The 14,987-nt window shown below is 37.8% G+C and overlaps 1 protein-coding gene across 1 annotated transcript in view; it reads left to right on the top strand.

Annotated features, from left to right (window-relative positions):
• The window catches only part of ITGA4 (integrin subunit alpha 4), a 108,666-nt gene that overhangs the window by 55,372 nt on the left and 38,307 nt on the right, over nucleotides 1-14,987 (top strand). Inside the window, exons 15-17 of the mRNA XM_062188675.1 lie at nucleotides 337-491; nucleotides 10,895-11,044; nucleotides 12,594-12,670. Of these exons, the coding sequence (XP_062044659.1) occupies nucleotides 337-491; nucleotides 10,895-11,044; nucleotides 12,594-12,670 (382 nt within the window). The remainder of the gene's footprint in view (nucleotides 1-336; nucleotides 492-10,894; nucleotides 11,045-12,593; nucleotides 12,671-14,987) is intronic.

The following is a 14,987-nucleotide window of genomic DNA, read 5'->3' on the forward strand; positions in this document are numbered from 1 at the left end:
ACACTAATGAACACTGGAAGGGCATCCTTCCAGCACTGTGGTGCTGGACCCTTAAACTTTGATATATAGGGGGATTAAGCAAATAACTAAAGATGTTAGTATTAATAGAAAGCTAAAGAAAAATTTTTACATTCTTTATTACATATAAAAATCATTTTTCTTTTTGAAATTTACATTTTTAGTTGTTCCCTGTTTGTTTCAGATTAATTTTTAAAAGCTATTTAATAAAGAAAAGCTGATGTTTTCAATATTCTTTATAAATTTGACTATTACCACTTTAAAACAATAAATGAGCATAGGTAATTGATTATGTACAATTTTTTTATTTTTTTGCAGTTTTGTTTTATAACATGAGTTTGGATGTGAACAGAAAGGCAGAGTCCCCATCAAGATTTTATTTTTCTTCCAATGGCACTTCTGATGTGATTACAGGAAGCATACAAGTATCGAGCAAAGCTACTAACTGTAGGACACATCAAGCATTTATGCGGGTAAAGTACAGTATTTTATTAATGAATTTATAAGCTTCAATATTGTCAATACGATAACTGTCATGTTGGTATCTTTTTATATAATGTGTTAAAAACAGGGTCCCTAATGATCCATTGTTCCAAAGAGTTAAGCAATCCCAACCTGGGTAATTCAAGGTTCATGTCTTTGCCTCATCTTTATTTCACATCTGTCACATTTGACAGTGTTACTACTTGGAAATATCAGCATTTTGCTTTTTACAATTGCTTTTTTCCTAGCCCTGCTTGCTTATCCACTTGCCTGGAATTATATATATTGAGTAGCTTCAAGCTCGGCTCTGTCCCATAGTAGTCTTTGGGGGGTCGAGGGAGGCGGGGCAGTTGGTTGGTTTTTTCATAGGATCCAATGAAGCAGACTCCCACATGACTGCTCTTGGATGGTGTCCTTGTGTGTGCGCCAGCTTTCTCACTGATGGCAGTGGGAACTTGCACAGTTGTAGCATGGCGGGCATCATCTGTGGGCCAGGACGACAGCTCTCATGACGGTTTGGAGTATGTCTTGCCAAAGCACAGACGATTTCATGTTTCCTTTATTAAAACACTCCCAAACTGATCATCATGCTCCTCACATTGGTCAAATTTGATCATACGAAGCAGTGCCAAGTCTCTTTCATTAGGGAATGGTGTACTTCATCAGAAAATCTATTGTCACGAAAAAGCCAAACTATTCCCGAGAGTCCTTTCTGGGATTTCAAACAGTAGCCTCAGTTTAGAACTTAATTTTCCCTTAGATACTTAGTCTAAGCGAATACAAACAAGCATCAGGAGTCCAGTACACTATTAAACGCTATGAGCAATAATCCCCAAACTATTTCCTCATTACTCTGAACAGGTTTTATTGTAAAACTGGAATAATAATTTAGATGGTTCAGAGCCAAAAAGATAGGAGGATATTAATGTACTCATCATTTGTATGGTAGGGATTAAAGAAACCCTTTTGTTTTCATCCTTCATAGATCTGAGTTTACTTACATTTTTTTATTTTAAAACCAAAATTGAGAGCATTTTGAAGGCAATAACAAGGCCAGAATTAGATGTTCACAGAGAAACACATTGTTCTGAGTTTGTAAAAATGAGAGCAAATCGATATGGTTTATTTAGTCCTGTGTTTTTTGGCATTGTTCCTTTGACTAAGGAATCATCAAAATTGTACCTCTTCAGAATCAATGTGTAGTAGAAGCTGGAATTTACTAGAGGTTTCTGTGTATTGTCTCACAGACACAGTATGACCATTATTTTTATAGTAGCAGGGTGCAGCCTGGTCATACTGAACATTACTACTTAGCACTGGGTTTGGCACATAGCTGGAACACTTTAAAAAAAAAAAAAAACTTTTCTACACTATTTTGTTTCCTCCCCAAGTTCTGTTACTTTTATTTGGGATATGTTTAAAACTCATATCCAGAAAGGCAAAGGCTACTCCAATGCTTTTACTTTCAACAAACCCAGAGAGTATAATAACCACACAGATGTTTAGCTGCCCTAATCTGTAATTCCATGGGTAGCTCTTATTGTCACGAGGAAGGCGTGGGACTGTAATGTGTGCATTTTCCATTGACCAGGGTGGTAGCTTAAGGCGTTAGGGAACATTAACACTTCTATGCTTCTACAGTCTGAAAGCACAGGATGGCAACCTGAATCCTCCCCTCTTCCTAATAATAGCAAAGACGCTAGATAGCGATCAAGATGCCTGGATCATTCCTGTGTTCTATAACATGTGTCCAGTGTCAAGAATATTAAATACACATGCATTTCACCTGTGTAGCTCATAATGAGAGGAGATGACATGTGTTGATTGTGTGCTCAGGCCTACAACCCCCATCTGTCAGAAGACTCCTTGCCTGCTACTTGGGCATATTTTACTTGTCTAGTTTTCCCACTGCCATACTAATTGGGCCCTACTTACCCACTTACTCAATTCAGTAGGTATTTATTTAGTACTTACATAGAAACAGCTTCTGTTTCAGACACTTTTATGTAACAGCAACTAAAATGAAAAGGTTGCTACCCTCATGGAACTTGTAGTCTAGTGGAGTAAGATAAACAGTAATGTGTTTTTAAACAGTCAATGGTGTAGTATTTTGGTGGATGATATGGGTGATGGTGGAAGGAGAAAGGGCAAGAGGTTCCAGGAGAGTTTGAGGAAAGCATGAACGGTACAATTTTAAATTGAGTGATTGGAGTAGGCCTCATCTTAAAGATGATATCTGAGCAAAGACTAAGGGAAGTGAGGAAGTCACCTGGGTAGATTTCTGGGCAGTGGTTCTCAACTTCATGTGCTACAGAAGCACCTGCAGAATTTCTTAAAAACAAATTGTTGGGCCCCCATCTAGAGTCCTGATTGAGTGTGTCTGCAGTGAGGTTTGAGAGTTTATGATTCTACTACTTCCTGAGGTGTTGTCCATGCTGCTGGCTACTCTGAAAACCCCTGACCTAGGGACAGGGCTTCACAGTGAGAATGGATGGATAAAAATGCCTCAGGATTGGAAGGTGTATGGTTATTTTAAGAAACAAGGGGGAGGTGATGATAGCTGGAAAAGTGACCAAGGTAAAGAGTAGTGGGAAACGAGTAATCTTATATAGGATGGGTGGCTTTTTCTTTGAGTAATATTGGGATCTGTTGTAAAGTTTGGGGCAGAGAAGTTACACAATCTGACTTGGTTATAAAAAGGCGCACACCAATGGCTGTGTCTCCTGCCATTGGATATGTGGCATTGAGAAAGGGTGACTCCAACGTAGCCTAAGCAACCAGAAGAAGATGGTTTTCATCTATTGAGACAAAATATTGTAAACTGTCTTGGAGTAAAAAATTCTGGAGTTCAGTTTTAAACCTGCTTAGCCGGACAGACCTTTTTTACCTTCAGGTGTAAATGTCAGTTATGCCCTTGTATATGTACTCCTCTAGAATTGGACATAGAACTGGAAATGAAACTATTTATCTTTGGCATATGTCTGGCTATATCTTGCTATAAAATTTAAACCTTTAAAATCTTGTTGTAAAACTTAAGCCTTTAAAAAAAATTCTCTTCTAATCACACATTCTCCGGTTTCATGTTAGGTCTTGGCGTATAAGGTGACATTTGTAACATAAGCTTTATATCACTGGCATATTTTCCTGAGACTGACTAATTTTCATTACTTTCATAGGCAGGTGTATGAGTTTTCTCAAGTCTACTCATATTTAAAACAATGACATATAGAATTAGTTTACTTGAATGGTTGAATTTTATTCCTTATGAAATATAAAGGAAGAAAGAAATTTTTTATTTTGGTTTAAAAACAACATTGTTTTTCAGTGGTTCAATTACACCAAACTTTAGCTTATGCTATTAGAGCCACAGATTTATTGGATTTTGCTAAAGCATAACCTAGAACTTAGATGTGAGAGTTCAAAAAAGGTTTTAAGGGCAATGGATATTTTTGTACAGCTTAAACTATGTATCTGTGCAAATCCTCTTCTCTTAGACATTACTTTTTCCTCTATGAAAAGTAGTTTTCACCTGCCATATAACTATATGAAAATGAATCTTTCTTTGATATATTCAAATATACAACTTTATTAAATCCTAGAGATTTCTTAGGACAAGCAATAATATTGTGGTTGTTTTGAATTAGGAAAACCCAGACAATTTGAAACAGTTTATAGAAATTTTTGTGAATCTTCTCTTGAGATTTTGGTTTTGACAATTTTTACTTATTTATCTTGTAAGGCATAGAAACAGATCTGTTGAGTTATTCCCCAAATTACCGCTAGATTTGGGGTTGGGCAAAGCCCAATCCAAGTTATTGGAATTCAATCCAGGTCTCTCACTGGGTGGCGGGGACTCAAGTACTACAACCATCACCTGCTGCCTCCCATTGTGTACATCAACTGGAAGTTGGATCAGAAACAGAGCTAGGACTGGAATAAAGTGCTCCAATATGTGATGCAGGTATCCCAAGTAGCATCCTAACTGCTGTGCCAAATGCCTGCCTCTTCCCATAACGTTTTGATGAGTGATATTTCTTGGTCAATCTTGATGGAGCTTCTGCATCAAAATATCCACTGGTATTTGAGAATTGAAGAGTGGTACATTGAGATGATGAATTAAGCAATAAAATTTACCATCTGTGGCATTTCCAATACAGGTAGTTGGCCCAGGAATGCCTGTCACCAAAGAGATACTTAGATCCAGAGAGTTCAGTGGCCTTATCATGTTGTATTAAAATTATGAAGGTAACCTGCTTAACCAAGTAGTATATAGTTTGTTCTTTTCTTCCCCTGGATTTTTCAAATTGATGTATTTTGACTTTCTTAAATACTGGGAGTTTATTTTGTTACATAAATTTTTAAGTGTTGCCTAAAATCCACTCCTTAATTATATTTTATTTTTAAAAAGATTTATTTAGTTGTGTTTTAAATGCAGAGTGACAGAACAAGAGAAAAAGAGTAATTCCATGTACTGATTCACTTCCCAAATGCCTATGACAGCCAGATCTGGGCCAGGCTAACAAACCTTAGGAGCTAGGAACTCCATCTTGGTAGTAGGAGCCCAAGTAATTGGGTCATCATCTGCTGTCTCCCAGTGAATTAGCAGGAAGCGAGATCAAAAGTACAGAGTAACCAAGACTTAAACCAGGTACTCCAGTATGGGATGTGGGATCCCAAGAAGTGCTTAACCTGCTGTATCACAATACTCACCCTTATATTATATTTCATTCTAGTTGGTTATAATGCACATAGTTTAATGAGGTATCATTTGCTTCAAAGCAGTTGCTTTTCTGAATTAAACACTCTAAAGACTTGCACATGCTTGCAAAAATTTCTGCTGAAAAATTCAAGTGTAAGAAAAATATGTTCTGTATCCTGATACTCTGTAAATGAATTGATTATTACAGTATATGTTTTTATATTGCAAGATCTTGGAAGCAGGACATTATCTCTTGCATATTTTTCCTCAAACTCTTCTTGGAGCTATCACAATTCATTAGTAAGACAGAAACTCAATATATATTTAACAAATTTATGAATGCTATCTATATTTAGTACTATTTAAATAGTTTTATAAGGGAAAATCTGAGAGGTTTCTATTGATATAATGGTTAGGACACCTGTCTTGGGGATATTGTCTTTTCTTGGGAAATTGTAGTGTAAATGCTTGACAGTTCTTTACCTTCTAAATCAAGCTTACTAGATAAAGTGATTTTAATTTCATGTGATGAGCTGGCTCAGTTTCTAATTTATGCGTTTGTAGTGCTTTCTACCTCTCAAACCCCACATTAGCCCCAGAAGTATATTTCAGAAACACAATGTGATCATATTTATTGCTTAAAACTCTTTTATGGAAGAGCCTGCTCAGTCCCTTTCAATTATAGATGAGGTAGCCATGCTTCCTCTGCACTTGGGCTTGAACGTATTAGAATACTCATCCTTCCTAGTGGCTAGGTAGATTTATGGGCTATAGTCCTGATGTAGGTATTGGTTTGTATTTTTCAGAACTTTCTTGTACATAGTAGATCTATGAATGAATATCTCTAAATGTTCATGTTTTCACATGTTTCATAAAATATTTTATAAATATGTTGCCTCACCTCTTAAACTCTTTCAGTACATGAACACAACAGAAGTACCTGGGCCTACAGACCATATTTTCCCTCAACATTGATTTCTTTATTTGAAGGCAAAGCAACACAGAAGGAGAGGCAGACTGAGAAAGAGACCTTCTATCTACTGGTTCATTCCCCAAATGTTCACAATGGTTGTGACTAGATCAAGCCAAAGTCATGAGCCAGAATCTCTAGGTCTCCCATATGAGTGGCAGGAGCCCAAGAACTTGAGCCATCTGCTGCTGCCTTCCCAGGTGCATTAGCAGGGAGCTGGATTCAAAGCAGAGCAGCTGGGGCTCGGACTGGCATTTTGATATGTGATGCTGGAGTCTCAGGCAGCAGCTTAATCTCTGCCACAATGCTGCCTCCTACAGCTCATCTTTCAAGTTGACCAGGAATAAATATTTTCATGAAAGTCAAGCAACAAGGCAGATGCTGTGTGATTTCAGGCATGTGCTAATTTGTATGCTTGTGGGTGCCCTATTTTTAGGTAAGTGTCCGTAAAAATGTGTCATGGAATCTTCATTATTTTTAATGTAGATAGCACATGCTCATCCAAATGAAAAATTTTTAAGCAAATCTACTTCTCTCTCCCAAATACTTAATTAGTCACTTCTAGACATTTTTGATATTACAGCTTTTTTCCTTAGGTGGAGCTGTTAAAGTTAAGTAAGTGTGAATATCTGTCAAATACAGTTCTTGCAAGAGTGCACGTACATTTTGTATATTGTGAGAAAAGCATAATTAATAGCTAATTAGTATAATGAAAGTAATATACACCAGATGTAGAGAAGACCTTGTGGAAAATTAGTATGAATTAGATAACATGTGATTTGGTCAAAGCAAGCTTGTTGAGAAGAATTAAAATAGTGGACATGTGGAGGGACCATCAGTGGCTGTCTAGCTCCTATACCTGGGGAATAATTTAATCAAGTTTGCTATTGTAATACTCAGGGTTTCAAGCTGTTCCATTTTTACAAGTTGATAATTTGGGATTTGGGCCTTGATTTGCAGCATTCCTACATGGTCAGGGTTTCATGTTGAGTTGATCAACATCAAGTTGTTTAATAAAAGTGTCTATAAAAATGGAAAATTTGTCAGATCTTGAATACTGTGATTCATGCTCCACGTTTTCCAGATACCATTTAATTAATAGAAATCTAATAACTCTCATTTCTATTTATTTTTCATTGATTGGCAGTAATCCAGTTTTCTTCCAAATTCTCCATTCCTTCCAAATGTTCACTAGAATTTATTTTTTTAAAAACTTACACTCTGTAATTTTTTGGTTGGCTTACATAGCCACATTTTGAAATAGTGTACACATGGTTATGATATCTAAATTTTCAAATCTGTTGTGTTACTCAGTCCTCACAGCAGTAAGGGACAGGTATTGTCACCATCCTCATCATTCCCATGTTCAGATGAGCTCACTGAAGCAGAGGCAGATTGAGTATCTTGCCCAGTGTCATGCAGATCATGAATAATGGGCCCAAGACTTGAGCATGTACTTCTCTTTCAGACCACCTCCCCTAACCACTACATTAATGTATTTAAAATGTAAATGAAAAGTTATATCCTTTTTATAATGACATGAAAACATGAAAGAGATGCAGGCTTGTAGGTGGTATTTGTTCTCTTTGTTAATTTACTTCATTGGTTTTTATCAGAAGTTACTATAGATATAAATAACACATCCTTAATCTGAGTAGGAATTGCCAATTAATAAATTTTTAAAAATAAGTTTATTTGCTTTTAGGCAGTGATGTGTAAGCCACAATCTAATCCTGTAAGAACTTAGCTTAAAAAAAAAAAAAAAGCTGGTCCACCAAGGAGGTTGCTCAGTAGGAGGTCTATCGTTTACAGTGTCAGGATTCTACCCTGAGGAGCTCATCAGACAGAAGTAGAAACTTCAGTTATGAATTACTTTAACAGCCTAGCCTGGCTGTATGCATGTGGGCACCCTATTGTGTGGGTCTCTTTAATGGTCAAGAGGCAGAGAAAGAGAGACGGAAACAGTGAAAGAGAGATCTTCCTTCTGCCGATTCACTCCCCAAAAGCCTGCAACAGCCAGGGCTGGCCCAGGCCAATACCGAAGCAAAGAATTCCATTCAGTTCTCCACAAGGGTGGCAGGGACCCAAGTACTTGAGCTGTCCTCATCCACTGCCTTCCAGGGTGCACATTAACAGGAAGCTGGATACGAACCAGAGGAGCTGGGACTCCAGCCAGACACTGGAATATCAGATATAGGCATAGCAAGCAGTGTCTTAACCACTGTGCCAAACACCCATCTTGACTTTATTTTTTAAATGAAAAGAACCTGTAAACTAAAATGGGCATTTGAAAAGTAGAAGCAACTGAAGTTTACATTTTAATGTTTATTGTGAAAGACATTGAATTCTGTTTTTTTTTTTTTTTTTTTTTTGACAGGCAGAGTGGACAGTGAGAGAGAGAGACAGAGAGAAAGGTCTTCCTTTGCCGTTGGTTCACCCTCCAATGGCCGCCGCGGCCGGCGCACTGTGGCTGGCGCACCGCGCTGATCCGATGGCAGAAGCCAGGTGCTTCCCCTGGTCTCCCATGGGGTGCAGGGCCCAAGCACTTGGGCCATCCTCCACTGTACTCCCTGGCCACAGCAGAGAGCTGGCCTGGAAGAGGGGCACCCGGGACAGAATCCAGCGCCCCGACTGGGACTAGAACCTGGTGTGCTGGCGCCGCTAGGCGGAGGATTAGCCTAGTGAGCCGCGGCGCCAGCCGACATTGAATTCTAAGACCAATTCTTCAGATTATCTTCTGAGTATAGTAAGAATTTTAATAAGAAAACACTACATATTTTCTGTATTAGTTCTTGCTGTTGATTGTAAGCTGTCCTCTCAAACCTTGAGGTCATTTCTACTTTCAACTTTTGTTGGACTTAATATACTTTTATAGATTTGCCTGTAGCATGTCTTATTTCATATAATTTGTCAATTGATTTTGGTAATAAATCCTCATATATTAGTAAAATCTTGCTAGCCTACTCTTACAGGGAGAAGACTGTTTTGTTCAGTATACTTGGAAAATTACATTGCTGTCTGTGGAGGTCTCAGACAAGTGCCCGAGAGATACAGCATTTTCGATTTTGCCTAATTTCCATATATTTCTTCTCACAGACTTGAGAGTCTAGAACATTTTCAATTTAATTGAATTCTGAATGCTTTCAAATTACTTTTTGTTGATTATTTATTATTTGTGCATCTGTATGTGAGCAAATAATTAATATTCAAATGAAAAGGTAAAAACATTTTTAAGCTCATGGAGAACGTTTTTTAAAAAAGACAATTAATGCCTGCACGTAGAAAGAAAGATTAATGTGTGAACACTGACAATTGTGAGTAACTCCAGAGCTATTTGAGGGCAGAAGACAATAAATTTAAAAAATGTAATGATTCAGGGGCCGGCGCCGTGGCACACTAGGTTAATCCTCCACCTGCGGTGCCGGCATCCCATATGGGCGCTGGGTTGTAGTCCTGGCTGCTCCTCTTCCAATTCAGCACTCTGCTGTGGCCCGGGAGGGCAGTGGAGGATGGCCCAAGTGTTTGGGCCCTGCACCAGCATGGGAGACCAGGAGGAAGCACGTGGCTCCTGGCTTCAGATTGCCGCAGCACCGGCCATAGCAGCCATTTGGGGAGTGAACCAATTGAAGGAAGACCTTTCTCTCTGTCTCTCCCTCTCACTGTCTGTAACTCTACCTGTCAAATAAAAAAGTAAAATAAATGTAATGATTAATTTCCATAAATGAGAGCAGGAATGAGAAATGCTCTATAGAAATTACTAAAATAGTAAGTATAAAATAATTCCAAATTGATAAATAAATCCTAGTACAAAGACCTGAAAAAGCTGTAGCAACTAACAGGAGTTCAGTGAAGTCACTAGGATATAAAATGTGCAGAACAAATACCTTTCTGAAATGCCATTCATAATGGGGTAGAAGATGTAACGGACATTTGGTATAGTCGTGAGTGAGGGATGCCTGCATCCCACATCTAAGTACCTGGGTTTGAAACCTGCCTGTACTTCCTGATTCCATCTTTCTGCTGATACAGACCCTGGAAGGCAGCAGTGACAGCTCACCTAGTTAAATCCGTACCTCCCATGTGGGAGACCAGGATTGCATTCCTAACCCCTGGCTTTGGCTCAGCCCTAGCCGTTGTGGACATCTGGTGAGTGAACCAGTTGATGAGAGTGCTCTTGCTCTCTCTTACTCTGACACTCAAGTAAGTTTTTTTTTTTTTAATTGAAATGGAAATATAATAGGAAAGGCCCATAAAGGATTTTTTAAAAGATGTATTATAATAGACATGATTGAATTTAATCAGTGCTACTAATATAAGCTAATTGATAAAATTTTTCTAGAAGTTTACTAAAATGCGGTGTTAAATGGAATAAATTGATTAGCATTTTGGCATGATTTACAAGGGCATAATAATGAAAAATGCTTATGGTACAATAAGTTATTTTTAAAAAGCAAAGAAAATAGCATGGAAGGAAAGCCCAAAAGTATTATTGCTTGACATACAGTTTTTCAATGTTATGCTGCTTGTGTTTTTCATAAGATATAGGAACTGTTTGCAATGTGTAAAAATGTACATGTTCAGTTATTTTTTAACAATTTAGATGAAAAGTGTTTGCTTTGGCTTGCAGTTGCTATTTTTGGCCTTATGAAAGGAAGTAGGATGTTTTATATATTTTTCATTTGCATGTATATCTTTGTCATTCTTACGGTTTTTAATCCCCATAGAAAGACGTGAGGGACATCCTTACTCCAGTTCAGATTGAAGCTGCTTACCGCCTGGGGCAGCACGTCATCACTAAACGAAGTGCAAAAGAATTCCCACCACTGCAGCCAATTCTTCAGCAGAAGAAAGAAAAAGACATGATTAAAAAAGTGGTAGGAATATTTTCTTTCACTTAGAACATTTTCAAAAATGGCATAATTCTGAAGAAATGAACTGGATCTCTGAATTCTTTTTTAATAGTTACGTGTTTTTGTTTTATGTCTCCATCTCACCTTTCCCACGAATTCACTGCCTTGTCAGTCACATTCCTTTCTGGCTTTTATTTGTTTATAAGCACATGTATTTATGTTTTGGGGCGATTTCTATTTTTGAATTCTGTAACATGCCTTTCAGCCACACCCCAACATCAGTTGCATTTTAAGTTAGATACATTGTAACCTATGAACTGCCTTTTCTAAATTATCCCCAAATATTTCAGCTTCACAGACAATGCAGTTATTCTCAGTCATGCTGTTGTTCAAACTTTACTGTCCGACAACACAAGGATATAGTCAACAGGATGTGTTTGGGCATGGTCAAAAGCATCCATTAAAACATAGGCTCGTGGCATGCCTAGTGTAAAAGATAAAGGTGTGGGTCATCTCCTGTCAAGGCAACATCACTCTAAGCTGTGTTAAGACATTTCAGCTTATAATCACCACTGTCTGGTCCAGAATACTAGATCGAATGAAGATAATAACGCAAGGGCAAATTGTCTCTCTACCCTTCCATGAAAATATTTATACAAGTCAATTTTTTCACTCTTGCTGTTGAACTTCAATTTTCAGTACCAACTATTTCTGCATGTTTTTAATATTGAAAGTATGAATATTGCAAGCATACAAGTGAAAACTTTGGCTGACATTTTGATTCTTAGAATAACCTACTATATAAATTGCAGTGGCAGAAAAGCATTGCACTTAATTGTGTAGAGAAGGGTTTAAACTTCTCCCCCCCGGTATGGGCCCACTGTGGCCTGGCTTGCTGTTTGATAGTCCCCCCCTTACTTCCTACTCCCTGCACATGGTTCCTTCCCTTACCTTCCACATTTCTCTCTTCTCCATCTCTCCCTCTTTTCACCTCTCCCTGCCATCCTCTTTTCTTTTTCTTTCTCTCCATTTTTTTTTCTTTTAAGTGTTCCCATGTATATTGTAGTTATCTGTGGATCTTATTAAAGTGCTTAACAGTTAAATTCTGGAAACCCTATGAAAGACTATCATTTAGTTCTATTCAGTGTTTCTTCAAGGTAACTTTTGAAAATGTTTACTAGTGTAATTTCAATGAATATAAAATCACAGCCCTGCATCTGCAAAAATTGAGTAAATGCTATGTCTATGTGAAATAAGAAACTTATGAGGAACTTGATGAAGAATTTCTTGGTGGCTAATATTCTCCAGTTATCTGTCAAGTGCCTTTCATTTAACTTTTTTCTCAAATCTTATGTTAAACTTCAGTTTTAAAATTACATATTAGAAGAAGTTCATTTATTTACTGTTATATCATTTTAACTTAACTAATTCTTGAATTGAACTCTTTGTGAGAGATAAAATAAGGAATCTTTAATTTGATATATTAATTTTATTTGCATTGTGCATGACAGATGTCTTTAAAATATACATCTACTTATTGAACTAAAATAAAAATATTATATTTTATTTTCAGATAAACTTTGCAAGGTTTTGTGCTCATGAAAATTGTACTGCTGATTTACAGGTTTCTGCAAAAATTGGGTTTTTGAAGTAAGTATATTCTCTGTTACTCATTATCAGAGGCTATTGGGCATTTGTTTGTGGGATCCAAAGATAAAAGACTAAGAACTAACTTTTGAGGTTAGCAGCATCTAAAGAACTGGAAAAGAACACTGTTCTAAGATTAATGATTAAATCATATGCAAAAAAGTATGCATTCACAGATTACCACTTTTCAAACAATGAAAACATATGAGCCCTAAGCCTTTAGGAAACATATCTTAATATTTTATCAGTAACTCAGAAGATATTTCAGGATTTGATTGTGCCTTAGGTTATCATTGCTATGGTTTTGTTTTAGATATTTATGAGCGCTTGTTAAAAGTTTTTTGGCAAAATGAGCTTTCACTATACAAGTTTCTTGTCACCTAGAAAACTGGTTATATCATTCAGACTAATGTACAATTCATGTATAATGAATTTGAAGGAGAATAAACAATCTTCCTCTTCTAGACTCAAAGAAGGGGAAATAACAAAAGCGAAAAATGTGTGAAATGCTTAAAATTGCACGTAATACATAGCGGAAACTAAGTCAATATTGGTGGTGGTTGTTACCATGGGAATAAACCATTGCAATTTATATCTAGATTCCCTACATAATGAGAGTTCAGGAAGTTCATGGATTAAATCAAAAGATAACTTTATTTTGGCATAAAAGATTTGAAATCCAAGCAGGTTTTTTTAATAGTATGCATTGTCTATAGATTTTTGGAGGACCCCTCATATTCAAATTGTTTGTATCAGAGGGACAGAGAGAAAAAAGATGCATGCTTCAGGTTGAGGATTGATTGTATGTGGAAAGGAAAGGAGGGAAAAGGATCCACGAGTGACAAGGCAGGGAAATGAGCAACTATTTTTGGGAGGTCTAGAAATAAAGGAAGCAAGTTTCACCTGGGGCATGTTGAATTTGGTGGGACTTCTGTATGTAGCTCTTCATTTGAAAATATAGTTGAGGATTACAATTTGAAGTTCTTCTACACAAGTGTGATGAGAGATTTCCCAGGTATTGGAAATGTGAATTTCCTAGAGGAAAGAATTGAGAATCGAATACTGGAGACAATTTTATTTTAAAAGCTTATGAAGCACAGAGAGTCCCTTTAGGAGATTGCACAGGTATCTCCAGAGAACTAAGAGGAGAAGGAAGTCCGTGGTGAAACAGCCAAAGGCGAATATGAAAAGAGGAACAAAATACTATAAAATTATGTGGAGAGAGCACATATAGTAATGACTGAGGGAAAGGTCATGGGAATTGACATCTAAAATGTGATTGGTGGGAATAAAGAAGAATATCATTTGCAGAGTTTAGTATACAAATCACAGTGCAGGGTTTATGATCAAGGAGAAGAGAGTGTACTGAAAACAGGTCAGCTCAACTGAAGAATTCTTACATATTTATCAAGTAGTATTCATTTAATCAGGGATATATAATATGAGGATCAAAAGCAATGACGTCATGCATAAAAGCGTTCATTGTTAAATGAACAACAGGAGCACTGTGCACTAACTCGCCGTGCGGGACCTCTGTCTCAATGAGTTGTGTTATGAGATACTTATTCTCAGTTTGTGTGTGTGTGCAAGTTGTTGAAATCTTTACCTAGTATAGAGTTGGTCTTCTGTGCACAAAGTTAATTGAAAATGAATCTTAATGGAGAATGGACTGGGAAGGGGAGAGGGAGGAGGAGGAGGGGTGGGAGTGTGGGTGGGAGGGTGGATATGGTGGGAAGAATAACTATATTCCTGAAATGTACTTATGAAATTTGCATTCTTGGCCGGCGCCATGGCTCAATAGGCTAACCCTCTGCCTTGCGGCGCTGGCACACCGGGTTCTAGTCCCGGTTGGGGCACCGGATTCTGTCCCGGTTGCCCCTCTTCCAGGCCAGCTCTCTGCTGTGGCCCGGGAAGGCAGTGGAGGATGGCCCAAGTCCTCGGGCCATGCACCCCATGGGAGACCAGGAGAAGCACCTGGCTCCTGGCTTTGGATCAGCGTGGTGCACCGGCTGCAGTGGCCATTGGAGGGTGAACCAACGGCAAAGGAAGACCTTTCTCTCTCTCTCTCTCTCTCTCTCTCACTGTCCACTCTGCCTGTCAAAAAAAATTTGCATTCTTTAAAAATTAATTAATTTTAAGAAAGCAGTTAGAGGTTTTCAGCTTAAATCCCGTGTGGTACCTTCAGTCTGTACTTGAACTTGTGTCTGATGCGTTTGGCAGCTCTTCACTTCTCTGAACATCTTTTCCTTCAGTCTCAGGTGCCATCCTTTCCTACTCGTCTTCTGCCTTTCCAGCCCTCCATCCTTCTCAGTTGTCTTTG

The sequence above is a fragment of the Lepus europaeus genome, chromosome 1, assembly GCF_033115175.1.
Source record: "Lepus europaeus isolate LE1 chromosome 1, mLepTim1.pri, whole genome shotgun sequence".
NCBI classification, from domain to species: domain Eukaryota; kingdom Metazoa; phylum Chordata; class Mammalia; order Lagomorpha; family Leporidae; genus Lepus; species Lepus europaeus.